Below are 24,000 nucleotides of genomic sequence, written 5' to 3'. Positions count from 1 at the left end.
CGACTGAATTAATGTGGACTAAAGGAATGGGACACCTGGCCATTACACCGACACAAAGTGAGAAATGGCAGTTGTTCCAATGTTTTTGTTGTGCATGTCTTGTTTGTACGCGTTTCCGCAGCATAGCATATAAGTGGTAGGTAGGTGGTGCAAATAGATATGTAGTTTAGTTGGTAAGACGGTTGGGCAGTTTGTTGGTAGGTAAGTAGGCAGTGAGGACAGATGGTAGGTAGGTTAGTAGGTAGTTGATGCAGATAGATTTTAAGATGGGTGGTTAGTCAGTAGGTAGGCAGTGCAGGTAGATGGTACATAGGTTGGTAGGTAGTAGGCTTTACACGATCAAGATTTTTGGAACCGATCAGCGAGTTGAAAAAAACGATATCCGATCACAATATGGAGCAGTGTGTCTAATTAAATGACTTGTTCATTTACTGTATATACTTGTGTACAATACAGAGTTTCTTCAAAAATATATTGTAAGGTCATGTATTCTAATCAGTCATATCAAACCAACATTACAACATGACAGAAATAACTGTTTTGATCGTGGGATGTGGGAGGAAACCGGAGCACCCGGAGAAAACCCACGCATGCACGGGGAGAACATGCAAACTCCACACAGGCGAGGAACTGTGAGGCGGATGTGCTAACCAGTCGGCTACCGTGCCACCCAGTGAAACCATATAAATGTTTAATCACCAAAACATATTATTACCATTACACAACAAATTGAGGGATATCTAGTTTTGAAATCAGAATACAAGGATAATAGTTTGTTCAAGTATTGTTGAAGTTACTGTAGAATAAGGGTTTGGTAACAGAAAAATGCAATATCTCAACATTAATGTTTATTATTATGACAATTTGAAGTTTGGGTACAGATTTTAGCAAAAAGCAGGGAAGTTGACTAGCATGATTTGCTTTCGCGGGCCACATAAAATGATGTTGCGGGCCGCATCTGGTCCCTGGGCCATGAGTTTGACACCTATGCTTTAGAGCATATATGTCAAACTCAGGCCTGTGGGCCAAATTCGGCCATGATGTAATTATATTTGGCCCGCAAGACCATATCAAATGTGTATTAGAGCTGGCCCGCCAGTATATAGCACATGAGCCACTAATATTACAAATCCCAGAATGCTTTGCTAGCGTGTTGGCCCATCAGTCTAGACCGGCGAGCGCCCCTTCCCTTTCTGTTGCAGTCGTTAGCAACTATACTACCAGTCTCCTCGAGCAAATTTACACTTCCCCTTCCCAAAAATGGACAAACGAAAGATGGAAAACGGTTAACTTCCAAGACAGGTGGGAGGCAGATTGTCTGTTCACTAAAGTGAAAAACAGACTTGTTTATCGTGTGCGGAGCAATGTGGTTGTAACAAAGAATATAACATAATTGAATTGATTTTTTTTCATGCCCTTTATCAACTCCTAGGCAGGGACTTAATAGGTGGAAGTTTGGACTTTTATTGAAGGACATTCTTATTTTTTTGGTTGTTTTGTTGTTGGCCTTTGAAAAAATATTTGCATAAAAAAGAAAGGTAGTTGGAGATGGAGAGATAATTAGAAGATGGAGAGACAGAAGAATTCATGTTATCTATATAAATACAAAACAACAAACAAATATCACTGATGTCTTTTATCGCAAATTTGATTTCTCATGTTTATAATATTAAATTTTGTTTATTCCAGATTCAGTGTTGAAGCAAAATTTAAGTTTGTTGTCATATTATATACTTTAATGCTACATTTCTACAGAGAAGGGAAACATGCACACCGCAGTGATTTTTCATTAAATATTGAGTTTGCCCTGCGACGTTGTCCCAATTTTTCATTTTGGGCCACCGTGAATTTGAGTTTGACACCCCTGCTTTAGACCATGATTCGACAGAACGCCGGTACAACCGTTAGTGCTAGCACTAGCTTGCTAGGCTACATTACGATTTGTTGCCTGTTTGCGAGCTGTTAAAAGTACGTGAACATACGTCAAGCAATCCTTGAATTAAAGTCCTTTCCCGAGCACCGATGACCAGCAGAACACGTTTTTCCCCATTTTGTTCTTATAATACACACGACACGATCGATAGTTGTTATCGAATGTATCCGGTCGCGTTTTAGTTGACAAGATTAAGCCCAGTGATCGTAAAAGACTGGATGTGGTGGTATCGGAATACAATATTTTATTGCAGATATCTGACATAGTGCAATCGTGAAAGTAAAGTTGTCTTGTAGTCTGATCCGGGCATTATGTGTTGTCTGTCCCACACCGCCGACATGTTTTTTTTAAAAATAACTTTATTAGCTGTCATATATTTACAGTGCTACGTCAAAAGACATGTGACGAGGCTAAAAATAAACCAGCTTTTGGATTCAAATATACTGTACACGATGGCGACGTGGAGTAAATGTCTTTTGCGGAGTCATTGATCGGATCGGCGAATTATGACATTAAAGCCAATCAGCCGATGACCATAAAATGCAAATTATCGGTCGATACCGATCAGGCCGATCAGATCGATGTAAAGTCTAGTAGGTACCTACGTATGTAGGTACCCTCGGTAGTTAAATAGTTCGGCAGGTAGGTAGTTTCGATGGTACATAGGTAGGGTAGTAGAGGCTGACGTTTTTTTATTCTCACTGGGTCCCGTGGGTGGGAATGGGGGTGACTTTCACCATCAATTACAGCATTGGGCAGGAGCAGGAGCAAAGGTCATTGAGAGCGGGGACTATGAAAACAAAAGTCACCGGGAATGGACGGAGTGGAAACCATGATGGCAGAGTTGTCGGGAGTGGAAACCATGAAGGGAGTGAAAGCATGATGCAGTTTTATTTTATTTTTAATTAAATCAATATTTGAAAACGTTCCCTTAGCATCGAGCTAAACCTTCCTATAATAAGGGACTAATAAGGCTTTTGTTAAGAAACTTATGTTTGTTGATCATTCCAGTAATTCAATCTATTTATTACGGTGACTAAGGCAGACATGTACTGCATATTTTATAATGAGGAAGAAAAACGGAGCAGGATTGACTGGGAGTAAAAAAAAAAAAAAACGAAGGGCAGGATGGAGTGGGATTCTGTATAATTTTGGCTCAGGATTGAGATCAGTCTCTGTGGGAGGGAGCGTAAATCAACATCCACTCCCGTGTCAGCCTCTAGTAGGTAGGTAGGTAGGTTGTGAGCTTTGTGGTGGTCGGTTGGTAGATAAATAGTAGGTTGGAGGTAGGTCGGGAAGATAGTAAGTAGGTAGGTTGTCATGAGATAGATACAAAAAAAATATCATGAGGGGCGGATTTAATGGTACAGCCATGCAAATTCAACTTCAGTTTGTGCAACTTTTGGCTTGATTATAATTCATAAAGACAGTTAATAGCTTTACATTCTTTTCTATTGTATTTTTATGACTATATTTTACAATTTGTCTTTTTTTTAAAAATCATTTTAAAAATTGTGGCGTCTTTTGGAGGACTGGAACGGATGAATTGCATTTCCATTCATTTTAATGGGGAAATATGTAGGTTACCCTCTACCTGGCCTGCACTCTCTGGACAATAATAGTGCATCGGATTCGAGGGCTGAATTTACGTCCAGTCAAGGACCGATATACAGTGGAACCTCGCGTTATGAACGACCCAGTTTACAAACAATTCGGGTTACCTCCAACATTTTCGTAAAAAAACCTACCTCTAGTTACGTATTATTTTCAGTTTGCAAACGGTCTTGGTATGGATGAACAAAAGGAAGGATTTGTGTTGTGCTTCTACTCACACTGCATGACGATCACTGACTCAGTACATAACGCTTTGAGGTAAGCTGAAAACTAGTTGTCTGCTCCACAGTGCAAGGCAGAAATAAATCTGTTATAGTCGGAGGTTCTGCCTCCACATCCACGATCATCCAATCACAAATCTAATACTGTTTGTGAGTGATGTGGTAAAATACGTCACGAAATCATTTTCAAAAAATTTCATTCAGAAAATACTATTTACAGTATGTATGGTATTTATTGTATTGTAGCATCTCTTTAATTAAGACGAACTGTTAATGTCGGCGTAATCACGTCAAACTCTAGAACACTAGCTACGCCAGCGCGTTGTAGCAGCCCGGCTAACTGACATGCCTACGTGGCAGCCATATGGGCAGAGGCGACGTTACCATAGAAGGCAATGTGTAGACATTGAAATTAAGTCATAATTTGCTCATTTCTCAACCGATTTTCAGGAGGGTTACTGTTTTGGTTGGCTATCCATACGCAACATTTGAAAAATTGTAATCAAATAATGATTAAAAGAATTGTGCAGCAAATTGGCCAATAGAGCATGTCATCTTTCAAATGACAATGTGACATCCCACTTTCTGATTTTTTTTTCTGAACAGAAAAAGACAAGTTTCCCTGGATCGGTTTGTTGTGCCAAAATCAACCAACGGATTGGAAAATAAACAGACAAAAGAAAAAGCACTTGAATCAGAATTTCCCCATGTTATTATGAACCGAACGGCTAATGCTACATAGTAATAGTGCGTACGTAGCAGCATGTATGTGTGCTGGCAGCAGTGAGTGACAGGCTTTACTGATGCTGCTTTACTGATGCTTGCATTTTATGCTTTTCACAATCACTTGTGTGATACTTCTTGGAGAAACTCAGTGGACGCCCCACTGCTGGAACTCGCGGAGCGGCCGCTTCTGTCGCCGGGCTAGAGTCTGGGCGAGGAGGGGTCGCCAATGCGGTGATGGGTTTCGTGGGAGGACAGCTTAGTCGAAAGTGACTTCTCGCAATGGAGCGGGAAAACCGAGGACGCAGAGTTTCTGCTTACTTCCACAACTTGCAAACAGAAGTGGAGCAGGAAAAGGTAGACTCTCATTGGGTATTGTCACCCACATTTCCGCCATGTTTGATCGAGGAAATAACCACGCTGCTGATCACTGTGATCAACTGGAAATTTATCCATCCAACCATTTTCTTCCGCTTATCCAAAGTCGGGTTGCAGGGGCAGTAGCTTTAGCAGGGATGTCCAGACTTCCCTCACCCCAACCACTTCACCCAGATCTTGACCGGTAAATTGAGAGCTTCACCTTTCGGCTTAGCTCCTTGACCACAACGGACCGCTATAAAGTCTGCATCACTGCAGATGCTGAACCAATCCGCCTGTCCATCTCTTGTTCCATTCTTCCTTCACTCATGAACAAGACGCCAAGATAATTGAACTCCTCCACTTGGGGCAGGATCTCATCCCCGACCTGGAGAGGGCACGCCACCCTTTTCTGACTGAGGACCATGGTCACGGATTTGGAGGTGCTGATTTTCATCCCAGCCGCTTCACGCTCGGCTGCGAACTGCTCCAGTGAGAGTTGGAGATCACGGCTTGATGAAGCCAACAGAACCACATCATCTGCAAAAAGCAGAGATGCAATACTGAGGCGACCAAACCGAACCCCCTCTATGCCTCGGCTGCACCAAGAAATTCTGTCCATAAAATTAATTAACATAATCGGTGACAAAGGGCAGCCTTGGCGTAGTCCAACTATCACCGGAAACAAGTCCGACTTAGTGCCAGCAATGCGGACAAAACTCTGACACTGGTCGTATAGGGACCGAACAGCCCGTATCAGGGGGTTCGGTACCGCTTACTCCCGAAGCACCCCCCCCACAGGACTCCCCGAGGGACACAGTCTGGACTGGTTGGGCGAACTCCCATGCACCCTCGAGGACCCTGCCGAGGGTGTAGAGCTGGTCCACTGTTCCACAGCCAGGACGAAAACCACACTACTTCTCCTGAATCTGAGATTCCATTTCCCGACGGAGCCTCCTCTCCAACAACCCTGAATAGACCTTACCAGGGAGGCTGAGGAGTGTGATCCCCTTGTACTTGTAACACACCCGGGGGACCATCACCCCACCTTGCCAATCCAGAGGCACTGTCCCCGATGTCCATGCGATGTTGCAGAGGCATGTCAACCAGGACATACCCACAACATCCAGAGCCTTGATGCGCTCCGGGCGAATCTCATCCACCCCTGGAGCCTTGCCACAGAGGAGCTTTTTAACCACCTTTGTGACTTCAACCCCAGAGATAGGAGAGCCCGCCTCAGAGACCCCAGACTCCGAAGGCATGAAGGTGGAATTGAGGAGGTCTTAGAAGTATTCTCCCCACTGACTCACGGCATCCCGAGTCGAGGACAGCAGCGCCCCATCCCCACTCTACACAGTGTTGATGGTGCACTGCTTCCCCCTCCTGAGACGGCGGATGGTGGAGCAGAATGTCCTCAAAGCCGTCCGGAAGTCTTTCTCCATGGCCTCACTGATCCCCTCCCACGCCTGAGTTTTTGCTTCAACGACCACATGAGCTGCATTCCGCTTGGCCAGCCGCTACCCATCAGCTGCCTCAGCAGTCCCACAGGCCAAAAATGCCAGATACACAACTGTCATTGAACTGCGACCTACGGTGTCCTAGTGCCAAGTGCACATGCAGCGGCTGCTCGATTCCCATGTTCCTCCGCGTAACTGATAGCTTGCAGTTTAAACTGTCCTTCGTAAAGCGTGTCTCTTCGTAGGTGCCATTTTCGGGGGTCCTTAGCCAAACCGATGTTGTTTTGCACAATGCACATACCGGCGCTATATACCTACTGGGGGCGTGCCTTTAGCGTCCTCTTCCACGCGCACCCTTCCCCCTTTAACGTCCACATGCTGTCCTCAGTCACGTCCCCCTTTCCTCTATATAAGCAGCGTGTCAGCAGGAAATGCTCCCAGTCAGTCAAGCGGAGCGCTCATCACACAACAACATTTACAGATTTTGGAACTCAGTGCACACATAAGGTCTGCCGCATTATAAGGCGCCCCGTCCATTTTGGAGAAAATTTAAGACTTGTAAGTGCGCCTTATGGTCGTGAAAATACGGTATATATTTTTTTTTAATCAACAAACGGGCAATTTAGTCTATTTATCAACATTAATAATGAAATAAAACTAACAGTGAAAATGGTCAGAGAAAGATTTACCAAAAAATTGAGAAATACCAAAGGTTAAAAAAAGTAGTGGCAATTGTTAGAAAACATTTAAAATTTTAAAAAAATACATATTTTTCAAAAAAGATAGTGGTCAAACGGTTAAATAATAAGTGAGCTTTTGTAAATATACAATGAATAAACTTTATTAAAATATTTTTCAAAATATTAAATGAAAATGGTAAGTGAAAAATTTCAAGACAGTAAATGTGGTCAAAAGGTGAGGTCAGCAATCAGTGAAAACGGTAAGTAAAAATGTTTTTTATAAAAGCATGAGAATGATCAAAAAAGTAAAATAAATAAAAAATTGTCACTCATCAATGAGTGAAAATTTGTGCAAACAAGTACATGCTAAAAATGAGTCAGAATGGTAAGAACGAGTGAAAATTATCAAAAATGTCAAAAAATGAGTGACAATGCTAAACAAGAAAAATAGCCCAAAGTGAAAATGACTAAGTGGAAATATTAAAAAAAAAGAATGACAATTAAAAATGAGTGGGGGAAAGTGGGAAAATAACCTAAAAAAATGAATGAAAATATAAAATGAGTAAAAATGGTAAGAGAATATGTCAAAATTGTCTGAAATTTTTACGGGAAGCAAATGTCAGAAATTTATGAAAATTATAAAAAATATTAAGTGAAAATTTTCAAAAATGGGAAAAACTGTGATAATGGACAACAATGTTTTCCTTCACTTCCTGTCTTTGTCTCATCCATCACCTCCCAGCTGCAAAGGGAAGCTGACCGTTCACAGGAGAAGGTATATCTCATTGTATTGGTTCCTTGGTGTGTCTACTGACTAGTTGTTCTGGTAGCGCCATATAGCTTCTGCATAGATCTTGTAGATCTCTCTCATATGCTTTTCCCAAACAACCGCTGCATTGTTGCTTTCCCTGCAGGCAACTGCTCTGGTGAGAAGTTTCCTTTTCACCACTCAGAATGCCCAAGGGTCACACTAGTGTTTTGTATCTTATGCTGCTAAAAACAAACACATACAGTACCTACAAACAGGCAGGTAATGAGAAGAGTTTGTGGTCTGAGGTTAGTGTTTTGCAGCAATTAAAATTCTTAAAACGGTCACACATGAGCCAGAATAGACTTCCTCCTGATTGTTGTTAGCTTTTAATATCGAAACATGCTGTGGTGATGATGTCAGGCATCTGAATGTGATAAATTGATTAAAAAAAAATCATCCCAAATTGGTGAAAAACAGTGAAGAAAATAAGTGAACATTTTCAAGTTGGGAATGGGGGGGAGCTATAAATAAGTGAAAATTGTCAAACATTTTTTAAATATCTGAGAAAAAAATATTTAAAAAAATGTTTGAATATAATCTGTGAACATGTCCTAGAAATGGGTGAAAATGGTCAAAAAGTGCGTCAAAAAGGGTCAGAAATACCGTAATTCCTTGTGTACAATGTGCATTTTTTTTTTAAATTGTCAAAATACTGCACAATATACATGGGTATAGGGGAAAATGGAAAAAAATCACATTTTATAAATGTATGCCTCCAGCTAGAGGTTATGAAAAAGGTATAGCCTCCACTTTCATTCCAATATGACGGGGGTACGTATGACTGCATATATGTACAGAGCGTCAGCCTCACAGTTCTGAGGACCGGGGTTCAATCCCGCCTGTGTGGAGTTGGCATGTTCTCCCTGTGCCTGCGTGGGTTTTCTCCCGGCACTCCGGTTTCCTCCCACATCCCCAAAACATGCATGAATTGGAGACTCTAAATTGCGGTAGGTGTGAATGTGAGTGCGAATGGTTGTTTGTTTGTATGTGCCCTGCGATTGACTGGCAACCAGTTCAGGGTGTACCCCGCCTCCTGCCCGATGATAGCTGGGATAGGCTCCAGCACGCCAGTGACCCGAGTGAGGAGAAGCGGCTCAGAAAATGGATGGATGGATGGATGCTCATAAGTTACATACCTGACAGAATTTGTGAAATACTGTTTTTTGTTTTTTTTTTAAATAGGACTGATGACTGAACAACAACCATCATTAATTTCTTTGTTTTGTTTAATGATAATGCTTTTCTGAAATGCTTGACAGTTTAATTTGAATCCCATTAAAATACAACAATGTGTTTCTCCTGGCCCTTCATGTTTTCTTTAAAGAATTGTACCAATCTTACAAATTCTGCCTGGGTAATCAAGCATATGAGCACAACTGTGTGTTTTCTCATTTACTAAATAAAAATAGGGCTGTGAATTTCAAAATAATAGCAAGTAAGTACAAATAAAATATTACATGTTCAAATAAAGTCCTTAACGTGAGAATAATTATTTGAAAAACTAACAAAAAACAGATAACACTTCATGTTTTGAGCATATGGGTAGAAGCAAAATCATGCGTTGTAAAAATTTATTATTCATAGGTAGAAGGTTTTTCCATAATTCTGGGGTCAATTTAGGGGGTGCGTATTATACATGGGTGTGCATAATACATGATAAATTGCAGTAAGTGAAAATGAAAAAAAAAAAAGTGAAAAATGTTTAAAGGTCAGGGTGCGAGGGTTTTATGGGGTTGGTTAAAATCTATATTTGTATTTTTAATATGTTTTGTAATACATACACGTAATTTCCAGCAGGGTTGAACAATAAATTGGCCTAAAAGGAAGTTTCATAGAGCACTCTTGAACGTACTCGATTTGATACATCCTGGTTGTAGTTACTTGATACACCCCAAGGGTTCCCGGAAGTGATGTAATGCTTGTCATTCAATATCACACTACATTTGCAAACAATGGGCGATAATGTTTTGGAATTCAAACAGGGTGAGAATTTCAACACAAAGGTGCCAACTGAAGTCGACTTGTCAAACCAACATCAGGGGTGGCCAACCAGCCAGAGGCTAAGAGCCACAATTTTTACTGTGTTACAACAAAGAGCCACATCATACACACAAGCACACACAGAGTGGGATCGGAGATTTCCAGTAATTCCTTGTTGGGGGGGCCTCTGATCTGCCAGATTTACTCTAAATGTCACGCATTAACATGATAGTGACTAAATGTCAAAATTGGACTCCCACAGTACGAAGACCAGATCTAACCCTGAGGCCAGTCATGACTCATTTTCAGTCATGAGTCATGACTGGCCTCAGTCATGACTCATTTCGTGCACTGTCTTACAAAAAAACTCAGTTCAATGTTCAGTTCATGTCTACAAACAAAAATGTAATAATTTACAATAGCATTATTTCTCTTATTTCTCATGTTGCTTAGTGGGTGTTCTGGCATTCCTTGCCCTCAACAATCTTTTTCAAATCTGGTGTATAGTCAGTTGATGCCACTCAAAGCAATTCCTTCACGTGTCTTTTCCGATTTAGTGTATATATGCGCACATCGTCGTAAATGTTAAATCATTTATCAATCATTTATCATTTATTTTTCTGCTAATTGTTTCCAAAAAACACACCGCATGTTTAAAAAACGGATTTTTTTTAAAAAAACATTAGTTAATACAATCAAAAAGAAGAAGAAAAATCTTTCAGAAATCTGTAACAATTATTTGAAATCTTTGTTCATCTATCAATGCCACCAACGTATAGTGACAGGCAGAACAAATAAATTCCCTTCCAGAAGTACAACCCCAATTCCTATGAAGTTGGGACGTTATGTTAAGCAAATAAAAACAGAATACAATGATTTGCAAATTATGTTCAACCTATATTTAATTGAATACACTACAAAGACAATATATTTAATGTTCAAACTGATAAACCTGATTGTTTTTAGCAAATAATCATTAGCTTTGAATTTTATGGCTGCAACATGTTCCAAAAAAGCTGGGACTGGTTCCAAAAAAGACTGAGAAAGTTGAGAAATGCTCATCAAACACCTGTTTGGAACATCCCACAGGTGAACGGGCTAATTGGGAACAGGTGGGTGAAATGATTGGGTAAAAAAGGAGCTTCGCTGAATTGCTCAGTCATTCACAAGCAAAGATGGGGCGAGGTTCACCTCTTTGTGAACAAGTGCGTGAGAAAATAGTCGAACTGTTTAAGGACAATGTTCCTCAATGTACAATTGCAAGGAATTTAGGGATTTCATCATCTCCGGTCCATATCATCAAAAGGTTCAGAGAAGGTTCTGGGGCCAAAGAGGAAAGGAACCATCCGGGCTGCTATGGACGCAAAGTTAAAAAGCCAGCATCTGTGATGGTATGGGGCTGTGTGTGTTAGTGCCAATGGCATGGGTAACTACAGATCTGTGAAGGCACCATTAATGCTGAAAGGTACATACAGGTTTTGGAGAAACATACAGGTTTTGGAGAAACATATCCTGCCATCCAAGCAATGTCTTTTTCATGGACGCCCCTGCTTATTTCAGCAAGACAATGCCAAATCACATTCTGCACGTGTTACAACAAGCGTGGCTCCGTAGTAAAAGAGTGTGGGTACTAGTCTGGCCTGTCTGCAGTCCAGGCCTGTCTCCCATTGAAAATGGGTGGCGCATTATGAAGCGTAAAATACGACAACGGAGACCCCGGACTGGAACAGCCGAAGTTGTACATCAAGCAAGAATGGGGAAGAATTCCACCTACAAAGCTTCAACAATTAGTGTCTTCAGTTCCCAAATGTTTATTGAATGTTGTTAAAAGAAAAGGTGATGTAACGCAGTGGTAAACATGACCCTGTCCCAGCTTTTTTGGAACGTGTTGCAGCCATAAAATTCTAAGTTAATGATTACGTGCTAAAAACAATCAAGTTTATCAGTTTGAACATTAAATATCTTGTATTTGTAGTGTATTCAATTAAATATATGTTGAACATGATTTGCAAATCATTGGATTCTGTTTTTATTTATTTTTAATACAACGTCCCAACTTCATTGGAATTGGGGTTGTACAATAAACCTTTTCCCATTCATACAACAGAATAAGTCACAGGTTCTTTAAGTATATCAACTTTCTGTTAAATTTAACAGGCCCAGATTTGACATTAAGTAAATTTGTGAGTAAAATGAGACGAGAGCATCATTTTTCAGTATTCATACTTTGTGACTTTTTGTTTGGTGGAGTGCTGCGAGGCACGCACTTCGATAAATTCTCCCAAATGAGCCCCAATTGAATGCAGATATCCTAGGTGTGGCTGTTTATTTTATTTTATTTTGTATTTTTTGGCCATCCAATGTGGCCGGGGGGCACAGTGTGATGTTCTTTCTATTTGCCATGGTCGCAGGCGCGTCTACATTGGCATATGCCTTGTCACTCAACCCATCCATCAGTCAGTCAGCAGCCGGCGTTAGCAGCTGCAGCTCTGATTCATGTTAGCACATGACCTTGGGGCTCCGCAAAGCGTGGTGTGGTGATAATGTCAGGAAGCAGGGCTCAGTGCGACGGGTACATTTGCGGCACTCTTCCCCGAGGTTAGGTGAGCGCTTTTCTTGTCTACGACAATCAGCGGAGTCACGGGTGCTCTTGGCCCACTTGGGGTTAATTATGCTCCAATTTGACGGGCTGATGATTTGCTGGATAATGGGGTGCCATGCAAAACCTCAGGGCTGGGAGATTAGGGAGATTATCGGCGCTGCAGTTGGCTGGGGTAGCTCATTCTGAAATGCTCATCCTTGATCACCGCCATTGAATTTTCTTATTCAGCGCCTCTTGGTGTTTGCCTTGCAAATCTTGTTGAAATACTTTTTGTGAGGTTTAGTGCTTACTGATAGTAGTAGAAGCACTAGCGTCTTCCAAAAGTAATGCAGTTTTAGTAACAGCCAGAAATTCCATCACCTCGTCATGTGTTCTTCTGCTCCCCGATGGCTCTCCTTTCTCTTTAGGTCCTGCCTGACCACACTGCCATTTTTTTAACATTTAAAATGGTAACGCTATTATTTTTGGGTAAAATATATTTTTCACATTTATATTAATTTACGGTATTTACTTACGTTTCTATAAAAAGTATCTTTATACCAACGTGTTTTAATGTAGTAATTATATTTCAGAATCAGAATCATTTTTATTTGCCAAGTATGTCCAAAACACACAAGGAATTTGTCTCCGGTAGTTGGAGCCGCTCTAGTACAACAGACAGTCAATTTACAGAACACTTTGGAGACATAAAGACATTGACAAAAAACAATTGTGCAAAAAGATGCAGAGTCCTCTAGCACTTCGGAGCAGTTCGAATGACTAATATTGCAATAGTCCGCTGCAATGACCATTGTGCAAAGGGCGCTGAGACTTCAAGGAGTGTATGCGGTTTAAAGTGACGAGTAGTGCGATCATCTGGTACAATGTTGGTTGTGCAAATGTTACAGATACTCCTCAATCAGTGTGCAAATGGAGCAGATGCTACTCTGGCATGAGTGGCCAGTATATGCAAATAGTGCAGCATGGCGAGACAACTACAGTGAGTGCACGAGTAATACATAATTGACAACGAACTCAAGTCAAAAAATTGCCAGCTTATTGTAATGGAATGATTGGTTAGGTGTTTAAGAAGTTGATCGCAAGAGGGAAGAAGCTGTTGGAATGTCTACTAGTTCTAGTTTGCGTTGATCGGTAGCGCCTACCTGAGGGAAGGAGCTGGAAGAGCTGGTGACCGGGGTGCGGAGGGTCCGAGAGGATTTTGCACGCCCTTGTCTTAGTTCTGGCAGCGTGCAAGTCCTTAATGGTGGGTAGGTGGGTACCGACAATCCTTTCAGCAGTTTTGATTGTCCGTTGCAGTCGGAGTTTGTCCTTTTTTGTAGCAGCACCAAACCAGACTGTGATGGAAGAACACAGGATTGATTCGATGACCGCTGTGTAGAACTGTTTCAGCAGCTCAGGTGGCAGGCCGTGCTTTCTCAGAAGCCGCAGGAAGTACATCCTCTGCTGGCCTTTTTGAGGACGGAGTTGATGTTGGTCGCCCACTTCAGGTCCTGAGAGATTGTAATTCCCAGGAACTTGAAGGTCTCGACGGTTGACACAATGCAGCTGGACAACGTGTGGGGCAGCTGTGGCGAAGGATGCCTCCTGAAGTCCACGATCATCTCTAGTCTTGAGCGTGTTCAGCTCCAGGTTGTGTCGGCCGCACCACAGCTCCAGCCGCTCCGCTTCCTGTCGATATGCAGACTCGTCACCGTCCTTGATGAGGCCGATGACAGTGGTGTCATCTGCAAACTTCAGGAGTTTGACAGTCGGGTTCGCTGAGGTGCAGTCGTTCGTGTAGAGAGAGAAGAGCAGCGGAAAGAGGTAACAACCTTGGGGCGCCCCAGTGCTGATGCTGCGTGTGGATGAGGTGGCCTCCCCCAGCCTGACCTGCTGTGTCCTGCTCGTCAGAAAGCTGTAAATCCACTGGCAGATGGCAGGTAAGACGCTGAGCTGGAGAAGCTTGATTGAAAGGAGTTCAGGGATGATGGTGTTGAACGCTGAGCTGAAGTCCACGAACAGGATCCTCGCGTAGGTCCCTGCACTGTCGAGCTGTTCTACGATGAAGTGCAGTCCCATGTTGACTGCATCATCCGCAGACCTGTTCGCTTGGTAGGCAAACTGCAGGGGGTCCAGCAGGGGACCTGTGACACTCTTGAGGTGGTCCAGCACGAGACGTTCAAAGGACTTCATGACCACAGATGTCAAAGCGACAGGCCTGTAGTCATTCAGACCAGAGATTGCAGGTTTCTTGGGGACTGGAATGATGGTGGAGCGTTTGAAACAGGATGGAACTTCGCACATTTCCAAAGATCTGTTGAAGATCTGAGTGAAATCTGGAGCGAGCTGGTCCGCGCAGACTTTGAGGCAGGATGGGGACACATGGTCCGGGCCTGCCGCTTTGTTAATCTTCTGTTGTTTGAAGATGCGTCTCACATCCTGTTCATGGATGGTTAACGCAGAAGTCAGAGGTGTGGTTGTGGTCGCGGGTGCGGCGGGGTGGGTGTGTGGTGTGAAACTCCTTTTCAAATCTGCAGTAGAAGGTATTCAAGTCGTTGGCTAGTGTGCTATTGTTCTCAGCTTGGGGGGATCGTCGCTTGTAATCAGTCAGCGATTGGAATGCATGCCAGACTGATTTAGTCGTTTGCGCTAAACTGTTTTCCAACTTTGCTGCATAGATCCTCTTTGCAATGTTAATTTCTTTAGTAAGCTGGTTTCTAGCTCGATTATACAGGGCCCTGTCCCCGCTCTAATATGCGTCCTCCTTAGCTTGGCGGAGCTGCTTACGTTTAGCAGTGAACCACGGCTTGTTGTTGTTGAATGTGTGAAATTATTTTGTTGGTACACAAACCTCTTCACAGAAACTGATATAGGATGTGACAGTGTCCGTATATTCATCCAGGCTGCCAGCTGAATTTTCAAAGACACTCCAGTCTGTGCAGTCTAAACAGCTTTGAAGTTCCATCTTGGCTTCATTGGTCCACTTTTTGACTGTTTTCGCTGTAGGCTTCGCACATTTAAGTTCTTGCCTGTACGTCGGTATTAAGTGAATTAAGCAGTGATCAGACGAGCCCAGGGCTGCACGAGGTATAGCACGGTATGCGTTTTTTACCGTCGTGTAGCAGTGGTCTAAAGTATTATTTTCCCTGGTAGGACAGTCGATGTGCTGCTTGTATTTAGGGAGTTCGTGGTTGAGTTTAGCTTTGTTAAAGTCCCCGAGAATAATGAGGGGTGAGTCCGGGTGTTTTTTTTCAATTTCGTTGACTTGATCGGCGAGCGTTAGCAATGCGGCGTTCGTGTTAGCTTGAGGCGTAATATAGACTCCAGCCAGTATGAACGATGCAAACTAACGTCCATCCATCCATCCATTTTCTACCGCTTATCCGGGTCGGGTCGCAGTAACTTTAGCAAGGACGCCCAGACTTACCTCTCCCCAGCCACTTCATCCAGCTCTTCCGGAGGGATCCCGAGGCGTTCCCAGGCTAGCCGAAGGACGTAGTCTCTCCAGCGTGTCCTGGGTCGTCCCCGGGGTCTCCTCCCGGTGGGACGTGCCCGGAACACCTCACCAGGGAGGCGTCCGGGAGGCATCCGAATCAGATGCCCCAGCCACCTCATCTGGCTCCTCTCAATGCGGAGGAGCAGCGGCTCTACTCTGAGATCCTCCCGGATGACCGAGCTTCTCACCCTATCTCTAAGGGAGAGCCCGGACACCCTGCGGAGGAAACTCATTTCGGCCGCTTGTATCCGGGATCTCGTTCTTTCGGTCACGACCCACAGCTCATGACCATAGGTGAGGCTAGGAACGAAGATCGGCCGGTAAATTGAGAGCTTCGCCTTTCGGCTTGGCTCCTTCTTTACCACAAACTAATGTGGCGAGTGGAATGGTTTACAGTTTAAGAATAGCGACTCCAAATGCGGGCTGCAGTGTGTGCTGAGCACCGTGACATCCGTACACCATTTTTCGTTGATATGGAGGCATATCCCGCCGCCCTTTGTTTTCCCCGATGATTCCATGTCGCGGTCCGCTCGATGAATGTTGAAGCCGGGAAGCATGACGGCGCCATCGGGTACAGCGTCGCAAAGCCAGGTCTCCGTGAAGCACATGGCCGCGGAACGTCCGAAGTCTTTACTGGTCTTTAACAGAAGATGAAGCTCGTCCATTTTGTTGGGTAGGGAGCGTACATTCGCGAGGTGGATCGACGGGAACGCCAATCTGTGTCCTCTCTTGCTGTGTTTCACTTGAATGCCGGCTCGTTTCCCTCTGTGGCGCCGCTTCCATCTCCTTGCGCTGAAAACCGCGGACGCCGCTCCGGTGAGTAACTCGGGGAAAAAACTGAGCGGATATTCGAAAGTTGGTGACAGAAAGTCCGGAGTAGCCTCCTTGATGGTTAGCAGGTCGTCTCCCCTTGTGTAAGTGAGTCGTGTAAGGTCTCCAAAGACGGACGAATAACACAAAAACAAAGACAATACTAGAGAGCGCGTTACCGAGGCGACCACACTGGTAGGCACCATCTTGGATTTTTTAAATTGTTTGTAATGTCAATTATATATTTTTTATTTTATTTTGAATAGTTTACATTTTTAATTTCAATTTAGTTTTTAATTTTAATTTTTATTTTATTGGAATTTCGTATTTTTAGTTGATATTTGTAGATTTTATTTAAAAAATATATGTATTAATTAATGCTTTGTAATATCTAGCCATAGAACGAAATCATTCCTCACCAGTTTAGTTTAAAGGTAGAACATGGTGCCTGCAAAATCAATTGTGTTCATCCGGCCGTCCGTTTTCCGAACCACTTTTTCTCACAAAGGTCGCGTGTGCTGCAGCCAATCTATGCTGACTTCAGGCGAGACCACAACCCTGAACTGGACACCAGCCAATCCCAGGGCACATAGAAACAAACAACCATTCACACTCATATTCACACCTACGGGCAATTTAGAGTCTTCAATTAACCTACCATGCATGTTTTTTTGGGATGTGGGAGGAAACCGGTGTACCTGTAGAAAACCTACCCAGGCACGAGAGAACAGGTGTTTGATGAGCTTTCCTCAACTTTCTCAGTCTTTTTTGCCAAATTAATGATTATTTGCTAAAAACAATAAAATTTATCAGTTTGAACATTGTCTTTGTAGTGTATTCAATTAAATATAGGTTGAACATGATTTGCAAATCATTGTATTCTGTTTTTATTTATGTTTAACACAAACGTCTTAACTAGATTAGAATTGGGGTTACATTTGTTTGATCTTTCCATGTGTGTATTGTTTTATTGTATGAGTGTATATTTTATTTTAATATGTGGCTATGGAAAGAGGGGTTTTCATTAAAAAGTTGTCTAATATTAGCCCATCAATGTAGATGAAAATAGAACTTGTAATACAGTAATTCTCAAAGTGTGGTATGAGTACCACTAGTTGTATGCGTGTTCCCTCTTGTGGTACGTGAAAGAATCACTGACTTAAATGTTCAAACCGTGCATAATGTTACAGTGGCTTCAATGTTTTTTTTTAAATTATTTTTAAATACAATAATAATTACAGTTCAGTTGTAATTAACATTTTAAGTACGAAACATTTGCACTTTATAATTCATGAAAGTACAATTTTATATTTATTTTATGTACATTAGATTTTAATTGAATTACTGTATTATTTAAGTACTGTTTTCAATTTTCCTACATTTAAGTTTTAACATTAAGTGTTAATGTTCAAATTGTGCATAAAGTTACAGTGGCTGATACAAATATGAAATATATACTTTAGGGAATAAAACCCCTGCCTTGTTTTGAGGAACTAGTGGGTCTTCTACACTGCTGTAGTTTCATGTACTCATACTTGGAGACCTAACGATTTTTTGAGGTGGTACTTAGTGTAAAAAGTTTCAGACCCACTGCTGTAATACAACTGATTTTGAGGAACTAGTGGGTCTTCTACACTACTGTAGTTTCATGTACTCATACTTGGAGACCTAACGATTTTTTGAGGTGGTACTTAGTGTAAAAAGTTTCAGACCCACTGCTGTAATACAACTGATTACTTTGAAATGACAACAAGAAGTTATATTTTTGCTCTGTGTCCGCACAGCTACAGCCTGGAGGGCCTCAGTGGTGGCCAAGAAGACGCACGGCACCCGGCCAGTCAAGGGTCCCGCATCCTGGAGCCTTCCAGAATGCTGCGGCACGACGTGGATGAGCGCGGCTCACTTGTATCACTCACGGAGGAGCAGGCGGAAATGGGGCCGCCATGCGGCCTGCAAAAGCAGGTCGGTGCTCATAAATGCACCCTCATTTGTCACGTTTATCCTTTTACGCGTCACATCCTTGACTGTCTTCTCGCTTCAGAAATCGAGGCGCTATCGTCCCTTGAGGAACAGCTGCCCCCCAATGACCCTGCCCCTCACCAAGTCTGTGTCCATGCTCGCCATTAGCCACAGAGACATTGACGGTGAGTGGCTGAATTTAAATATGGCAAATATGGTTATTTAAAAAAAAAAAAAAAGGTGAAAAGGTCAGATTTGTCTGCATCTGTCACAGGTTGTCACGCTTTGGACAGCCCTGTTTTGAAGGGCAAAACAACCAGCTAACTAATGGAGATACATGCATCATCTGAAAATCGTATTAATACAGGAAGTCCTCGAGTTACGATGTACTCGACCTATGACGTTTCGACTTTACGACGCCCGTGCCTCGTCCGCCATTTTGTCCCCAGCACTGTAGTGTTTCTGCTTAGCTAGTGCATAGTGCTTGTCTGTGTTTGTGCGCCGGGAGTATCGCCCTCCTTTTTTCACACACTCAGCAGTAATGGTAAGTACAGCATCTTATTTTTTTATTTTAATGTATTTTAGTTTCTTTATACAAAGTGTTAATCTTTCCTGCTACGGTCACCTGACCGTGGTCGGGAGACACCCTCTCCATTGCCGAGGTTGTCCTCCTCGGGGTTAACTCCCTTCTCTCGTTCCACAGCTGAGCTGGGTGGCGGCAACAATAAAGGCACGAAGCACCGATTTTCTGCCTTAATGGCTTTATTAGCTCCTCTGCGCATTCAACGTCAACGGGTCCTCCGCTAATCGCTATTCTTCCCCAGTCGCCGTCACTACACTTGCCACTGTACACACTCGCACCTGCGCGCAGTCCTTCCTCCTTCACAGTCCCGTCTCATTCACACATCGACACACACGCCCACACACGCTGAGCTTGCTGTCACGATCACGTGGGACAATACCCGTAACAGAAGTATTTTGATGTAAATTTCGACTTTAACCGTGAAATACGACTTACGTGGAAATTCGGGTTACGTCGCCAGCATAGGAACGGAACTCGTTCGTAAATCGAGGACTTCCTGTAACAACATTAGATTAATATATTGTAATAAATTAATATTAACGGTCTGAAATGTGCATGATTTTGTGAACGGGTGTGAAAGTTCCCCGTTTTCCTCATAAAGTGGTTGGTGGCGTTTATTTACTGAACTGCAGAGAGTGCCGGTCATTTAGAGGTAAAGCGTGCAATTTTTGAGATTGCATTTTGAATTATTTTTGTTAATGGTATTTTTTTTTTTTAATGTCTGCTATTAACATACATTACATCAGCTTTATAGATGCCACAGACACTCTGCAGGTGGTGTGTGCTGTGTCAGGTAGATAAGCAAACAACCAATTACGGTTGGGCATCGAGAATCGAGAACAAATTGGAACTGGGACTCATGTTTCAGTTCTCCCGGAATCCTTCAAATTTTAAAAAATATGTTCCCAGTTTCGATGCCTAGTCCTCCGGTCCGGAAAAAGTCCCGAAAACCAATGAAGAAGAACGCGCACGAAGACGTACTTGTGCGCAACGGTGGCGGCGGCGAACAAAACTGTCTTAACTTTGTTAAAATTAATGACTCCCTAAGTGCAACACTTGGAATAAGATTATGTTGTGCAAAGGAGGCTTTCACAATGTGTAGCGTCTGACGGGCTCCGAGCCTCAGCCTATACCGCGCGGAGCCTCAATGAAGTCAACTCTCAGTCAATTGGTTGAGTGAAACAATAAAATATGTCTATGCCAACATTGAGGCAGCTAAGTTAAACGGTTGGTTGGACTTTTGCACTGATGGTTTTTAACTTTTTTTTTTTTTTGTGGTGGCGGCTGGCTCCTGCGCTGGGCCCTGTTGGTGTCTGGGGTCCCCATGCTGTCTGGTGGGCTCGCTGATTGGGGGGGTGGTTCGGGCGTGGGGGGCGCTGGTCCAGTGCCCTTTCCCGCTCCGCCTTGGGACTGCTCGGGTGCTTCGGTCCGGCTAGGGACCTCCCTGGGTCCTGGGTGGTCGATGGCGTACCCTTGTTTGGGTCCCCTGGTGGCTCACTGACCCTTGTGGGACCCACAAGGAGGGGGGGGGGAGCCTCACCCTCCCTCGATGTGCCAGCACAGCAACTCCGTACGCCAATTGACAAACATGCATGTGATTTTGTGTTCATTCACTAAAACGTTCGACAGAAACTATAGACTTTAATTACCTGTACTAGGATCACTAATGACAACACAGGTTATACTATCGTATCAACTCACAGCTTCTTACAGTGGTTTATACACTAAAAAAAGAATACCACTGTGCCACTCGCCAGTAACACCGCCTTGCTCATTTTCCCACATCCTGTCCTCCTGTCTGGTTCTCTTGGTTAGTTATTGCATGTCTTCACCGGGTGTGTCTCCCCCGCCCCCCAATCTACAAATAACTGTTGTAATGTTAGTTATGTTCAAATGTCAAGACTGTCTCTCTATTGTTCTGCTGTGGTTTTCACCCCTAGTTCCCCTGTCCACTCTGTCCCCCTGTCTGTCCCCACCTAAATCCCTTTTCTTTCCGGCTGCATTTTCAATAAACAGCAGAATAATAAAAAAAATGTAAAATACATAGAAGGAGTATTTCAAACTCCCCTGTTGCACAGCAAAACTGTTCCAGCACAATGGCATACAGATCCACCATTCTGCAAGGCCATGCAGCTGAACAGGACAGGTTATTAAAAAAAAAAAAAAAAAAAAGAACCCCGAGTCAAATATTCATTTTAGTCTACGCTGCTGGCTGCTAATAAAATGCCATCCATCCATCCATTTTCTGAGCCGCTTCTCCTCACTAGGGTCGCGGGCGTGCTGGAGCCTATCCCAGCTGTCATCGGGCAGGAGGCGGGGTACACCCTGAACTGGTTGCCAGCCAATCGCAGGGCACATACAAACAAACAACCATTTGCACTCACAGTCACAGTCACACCTACGGGCAATTTAGAGTCTCCAATTAACGCATGTTTTTGGGATGTGGGAGGAAACCGGAGTGCCCGGAGAAAACCCACGCAGGCACGGGGAGAACATGCAAACTCCACAGAGGCGGGGCCGGGGATTGAACCCGGGTCCTCAGAACTGTGAGGCTGACGCTCTAACCAGTCGTCCACCGTGCCGCCGCTAATAAAATGGATGTTCATAATTTGAACATCCTTGATTTAAACCATGCAAACTTTTTTGACCCAGCCCCCTAGAAGAATCGGAATTGAGAATCGTTTGAAACCGTAATTGAAACAAGGAATCGGTCAAATTCAAACAATGCCCAACCCTACAACCAATGCAAGCAAACAGACAAAGCAACCTATGTTGCTTTTATTTGCGCTTTGGCAAGATAAACAAAGGCATATATCTTGCCCTTGCTTGTGCTTTCCGCTTTGGCAAGATACCAAACAGAAGCAGCAACATATCTTTCCTTCGCCTGCGCTCTGCCCTACACTGAAATGTGTGTTGATTAAATTGTACTGAAAGAGGTGGCGATACTAAATGTCAGGAAGTTACAGATTCCAAGGGGGGGTAAAAAGGCATCTAGTCGAGGTGTGGCATTAAATTAGGGCACTGCATTTATTCGAGCGGGCACCTGCTTTTCTGAATTGCTGTCTACATATGGCATTACCCGCAACGTGACAGAAAAACTGCTTGTTGTTGATTTGTTATTGTGTTCTTGCTCTCGTTTTTTTCCCACCTGCCCCCTCATCAGTGGTGGGACGTCTGCGCCGGAGGAGGCGAATTTCCTTCTCCTTCAGCTTTTCCCCCATCCTCACTAAATCTAAGTCTCACACCTTTTACGGCGACTCGTCCACTAGCGACGATGACGATAACTTCAGTAAGTATTTGAAAGAACTAGATGCTGTAGCGGAGGCCATCAGGATGTGTGACGTCACCCTTAGACACTGAGCAGCTCCTTGTGCCGACAGCAGGGGTGGGCAAACTGTGGCCCATGGGCCACTTACGGCATGCATTTACATTATCACGACTCCTGTAATATTTGCTGCATTATTTCATTTATTGCATTTATATCATTCAATAATTTAATTGTTTTTAAACAGTTTCACACCTAAAGTAAAAAATAAAAATAATAATTAATAATTGTAATAATTTATAATGACAATTATGAATAATGTAATTAAAATAAGAACATGCATTATTTTTCCTAAGATTTTTTGATTCAAATATATTATATATTTTAGTCATTTGTCTGATTAAATGTCAATTGATTTATTCTAACTAATGAATTTTTTTAAATGAATCAATAAATAAAACTTCGTCTGTCTGTTTCAAAAATCAAATGTGGCCCTTGAAGCAAAACAGTTTCCCCATCCCTGGCCTATCATGTCTAAGTAATCGTCCTCTTTCCCACTGACATGGGACTATTTTAAAGAAGTCCTTTTGCACCAAAGTGTACCAGAGTCCAGGAGAGGTGGACTCAGGCAGAAGGAGAGCTACAAAATACATGGAAAATGAATGATGAATTACAGAAAAAGATGCACCTCTGTTTTGATAAAATTCTGCTGGAAGTTCTTCAGTCTACTTTTTTGTGGAGCTAAGCTACATTGGTGTAAAAAACGATTCCCCCTTCCTGATATATATCTATATAGATAGATAGATATTTAAAAAAAAATTTTTTTTTATTTTGCATATTTGTCACACTTAAGTTTCCCAACATCAAACAAATTAAAATGTTAGTCAAAGACATCAAAAACACAAAATGCAGTTTTTAAATGTTTTTTATTATTTAGGGAGAAAAAAAAAATCAAAACCTAGATGTCCCTGTGTGAAAAAGTGATTGCTCCCTAAACCTAATAACTGGTTGGGCCACCCTTAGCAGCAACAACTGCAATCAAGCATTTGTGATAACTTGCAATGAGTCTCTTACAGCGCTGTGGAGGAATTTTGGCCCACTCATCTTTGCAGAATTGTTGTAATTCAGCCACATTGGCAGGTTTTCGAGCATGAAAGGCCTTTTTAAGGTCATGCCGCATCATCGCAATAGGAATCAGGTCAGAGCTTTGAGTAGGCCACTCCAAAGTCTTCATTTTGTTTTTCTTCAGCCATTCAGAGGTGGACTTGCTGGTGTGTTTAGGATCATTGTCCTGCTGCAGAACCCAAGTTATTTTCAGCGTGAGGTCAGGAACAGATGGCCAAACATTCTCCTTCAGGATTTTTTGGTAGACAGCAGAAGTCATGTTTCCATTTATCACAACAGGTCTTCCAGGTCCTGAAGTGGCAAAACAGCCCCATACCATCACACTACCAACACCATATTTTACTGTTGGTATGACGTTCTTCTTCTGAAATGCGGTGTTACTTTTACGTCAGATGTAATGGGACA

At 42.9% G+C, this 24,000-nt stretch overlaps 1 protein-coding gene across 12 annotated transcripts in view; it reads left to right on the top strand.

Annotated features, from left to right (window-relative positions):
* The window catches only part of LOC133398128 (A-kinase anchor protein 13), a 224,464-nt gene that overhangs the window by 126,923 nt on the left and 73,541 nt on the right, over positions 1 to 24,000 (top strand). For 10 of the 12 annotated variants that reach the window (XR_009767767.1, XM_061669758.1, XM_061669769.1 and 7 more), the window contains 4 exons: positions 7,728 to 7,760; positions 18,448 to 18,625; positions 18,705 to 18,807; positions 22,369 to 22,494. Coding sequence is in view for 11 of the 12 variants with exons in the window: in XM_061669758.1 (XP_061525742.1) it covers positions 7,728 to 7,760; positions 18,448 to 18,625; positions 18,705 to 18,807; positions 22,369 to 22,494 (440 nt within the window). In the remaining variant the exon portion in view is untranslated. The remainder of the gene's footprint in view (positions 1 to 7,727; positions 7,761 to 18,447; positions 18,626 to 18,704; positions 18,808 to 22,368; positions 22,495 to 24,000) is intronic. The other 2 variants (XM_061669778.1, XM_061669788.1) reach the window with 2 other exon arrangements.

Source organism: Phycodurus eques, chromosome 2 (genome assembly GCF_024500275.1).
Source record: "Phycodurus eques isolate BA_2022a chromosome 2, UOR_Pequ_1.1, whole genome shotgun sequence".
NCBI classification, from domain to species: Eukaryota; Metazoa; Chordata; class Actinopteri; order Syngnathiformes; family Syngnathidae; genus Phycodurus; species Phycodurus eques.
The sequence above is the reverse complement of the archived record's forward strand: the minus strand, read 5'-3'. Positions and strand labels throughout refer to the sequence as shown.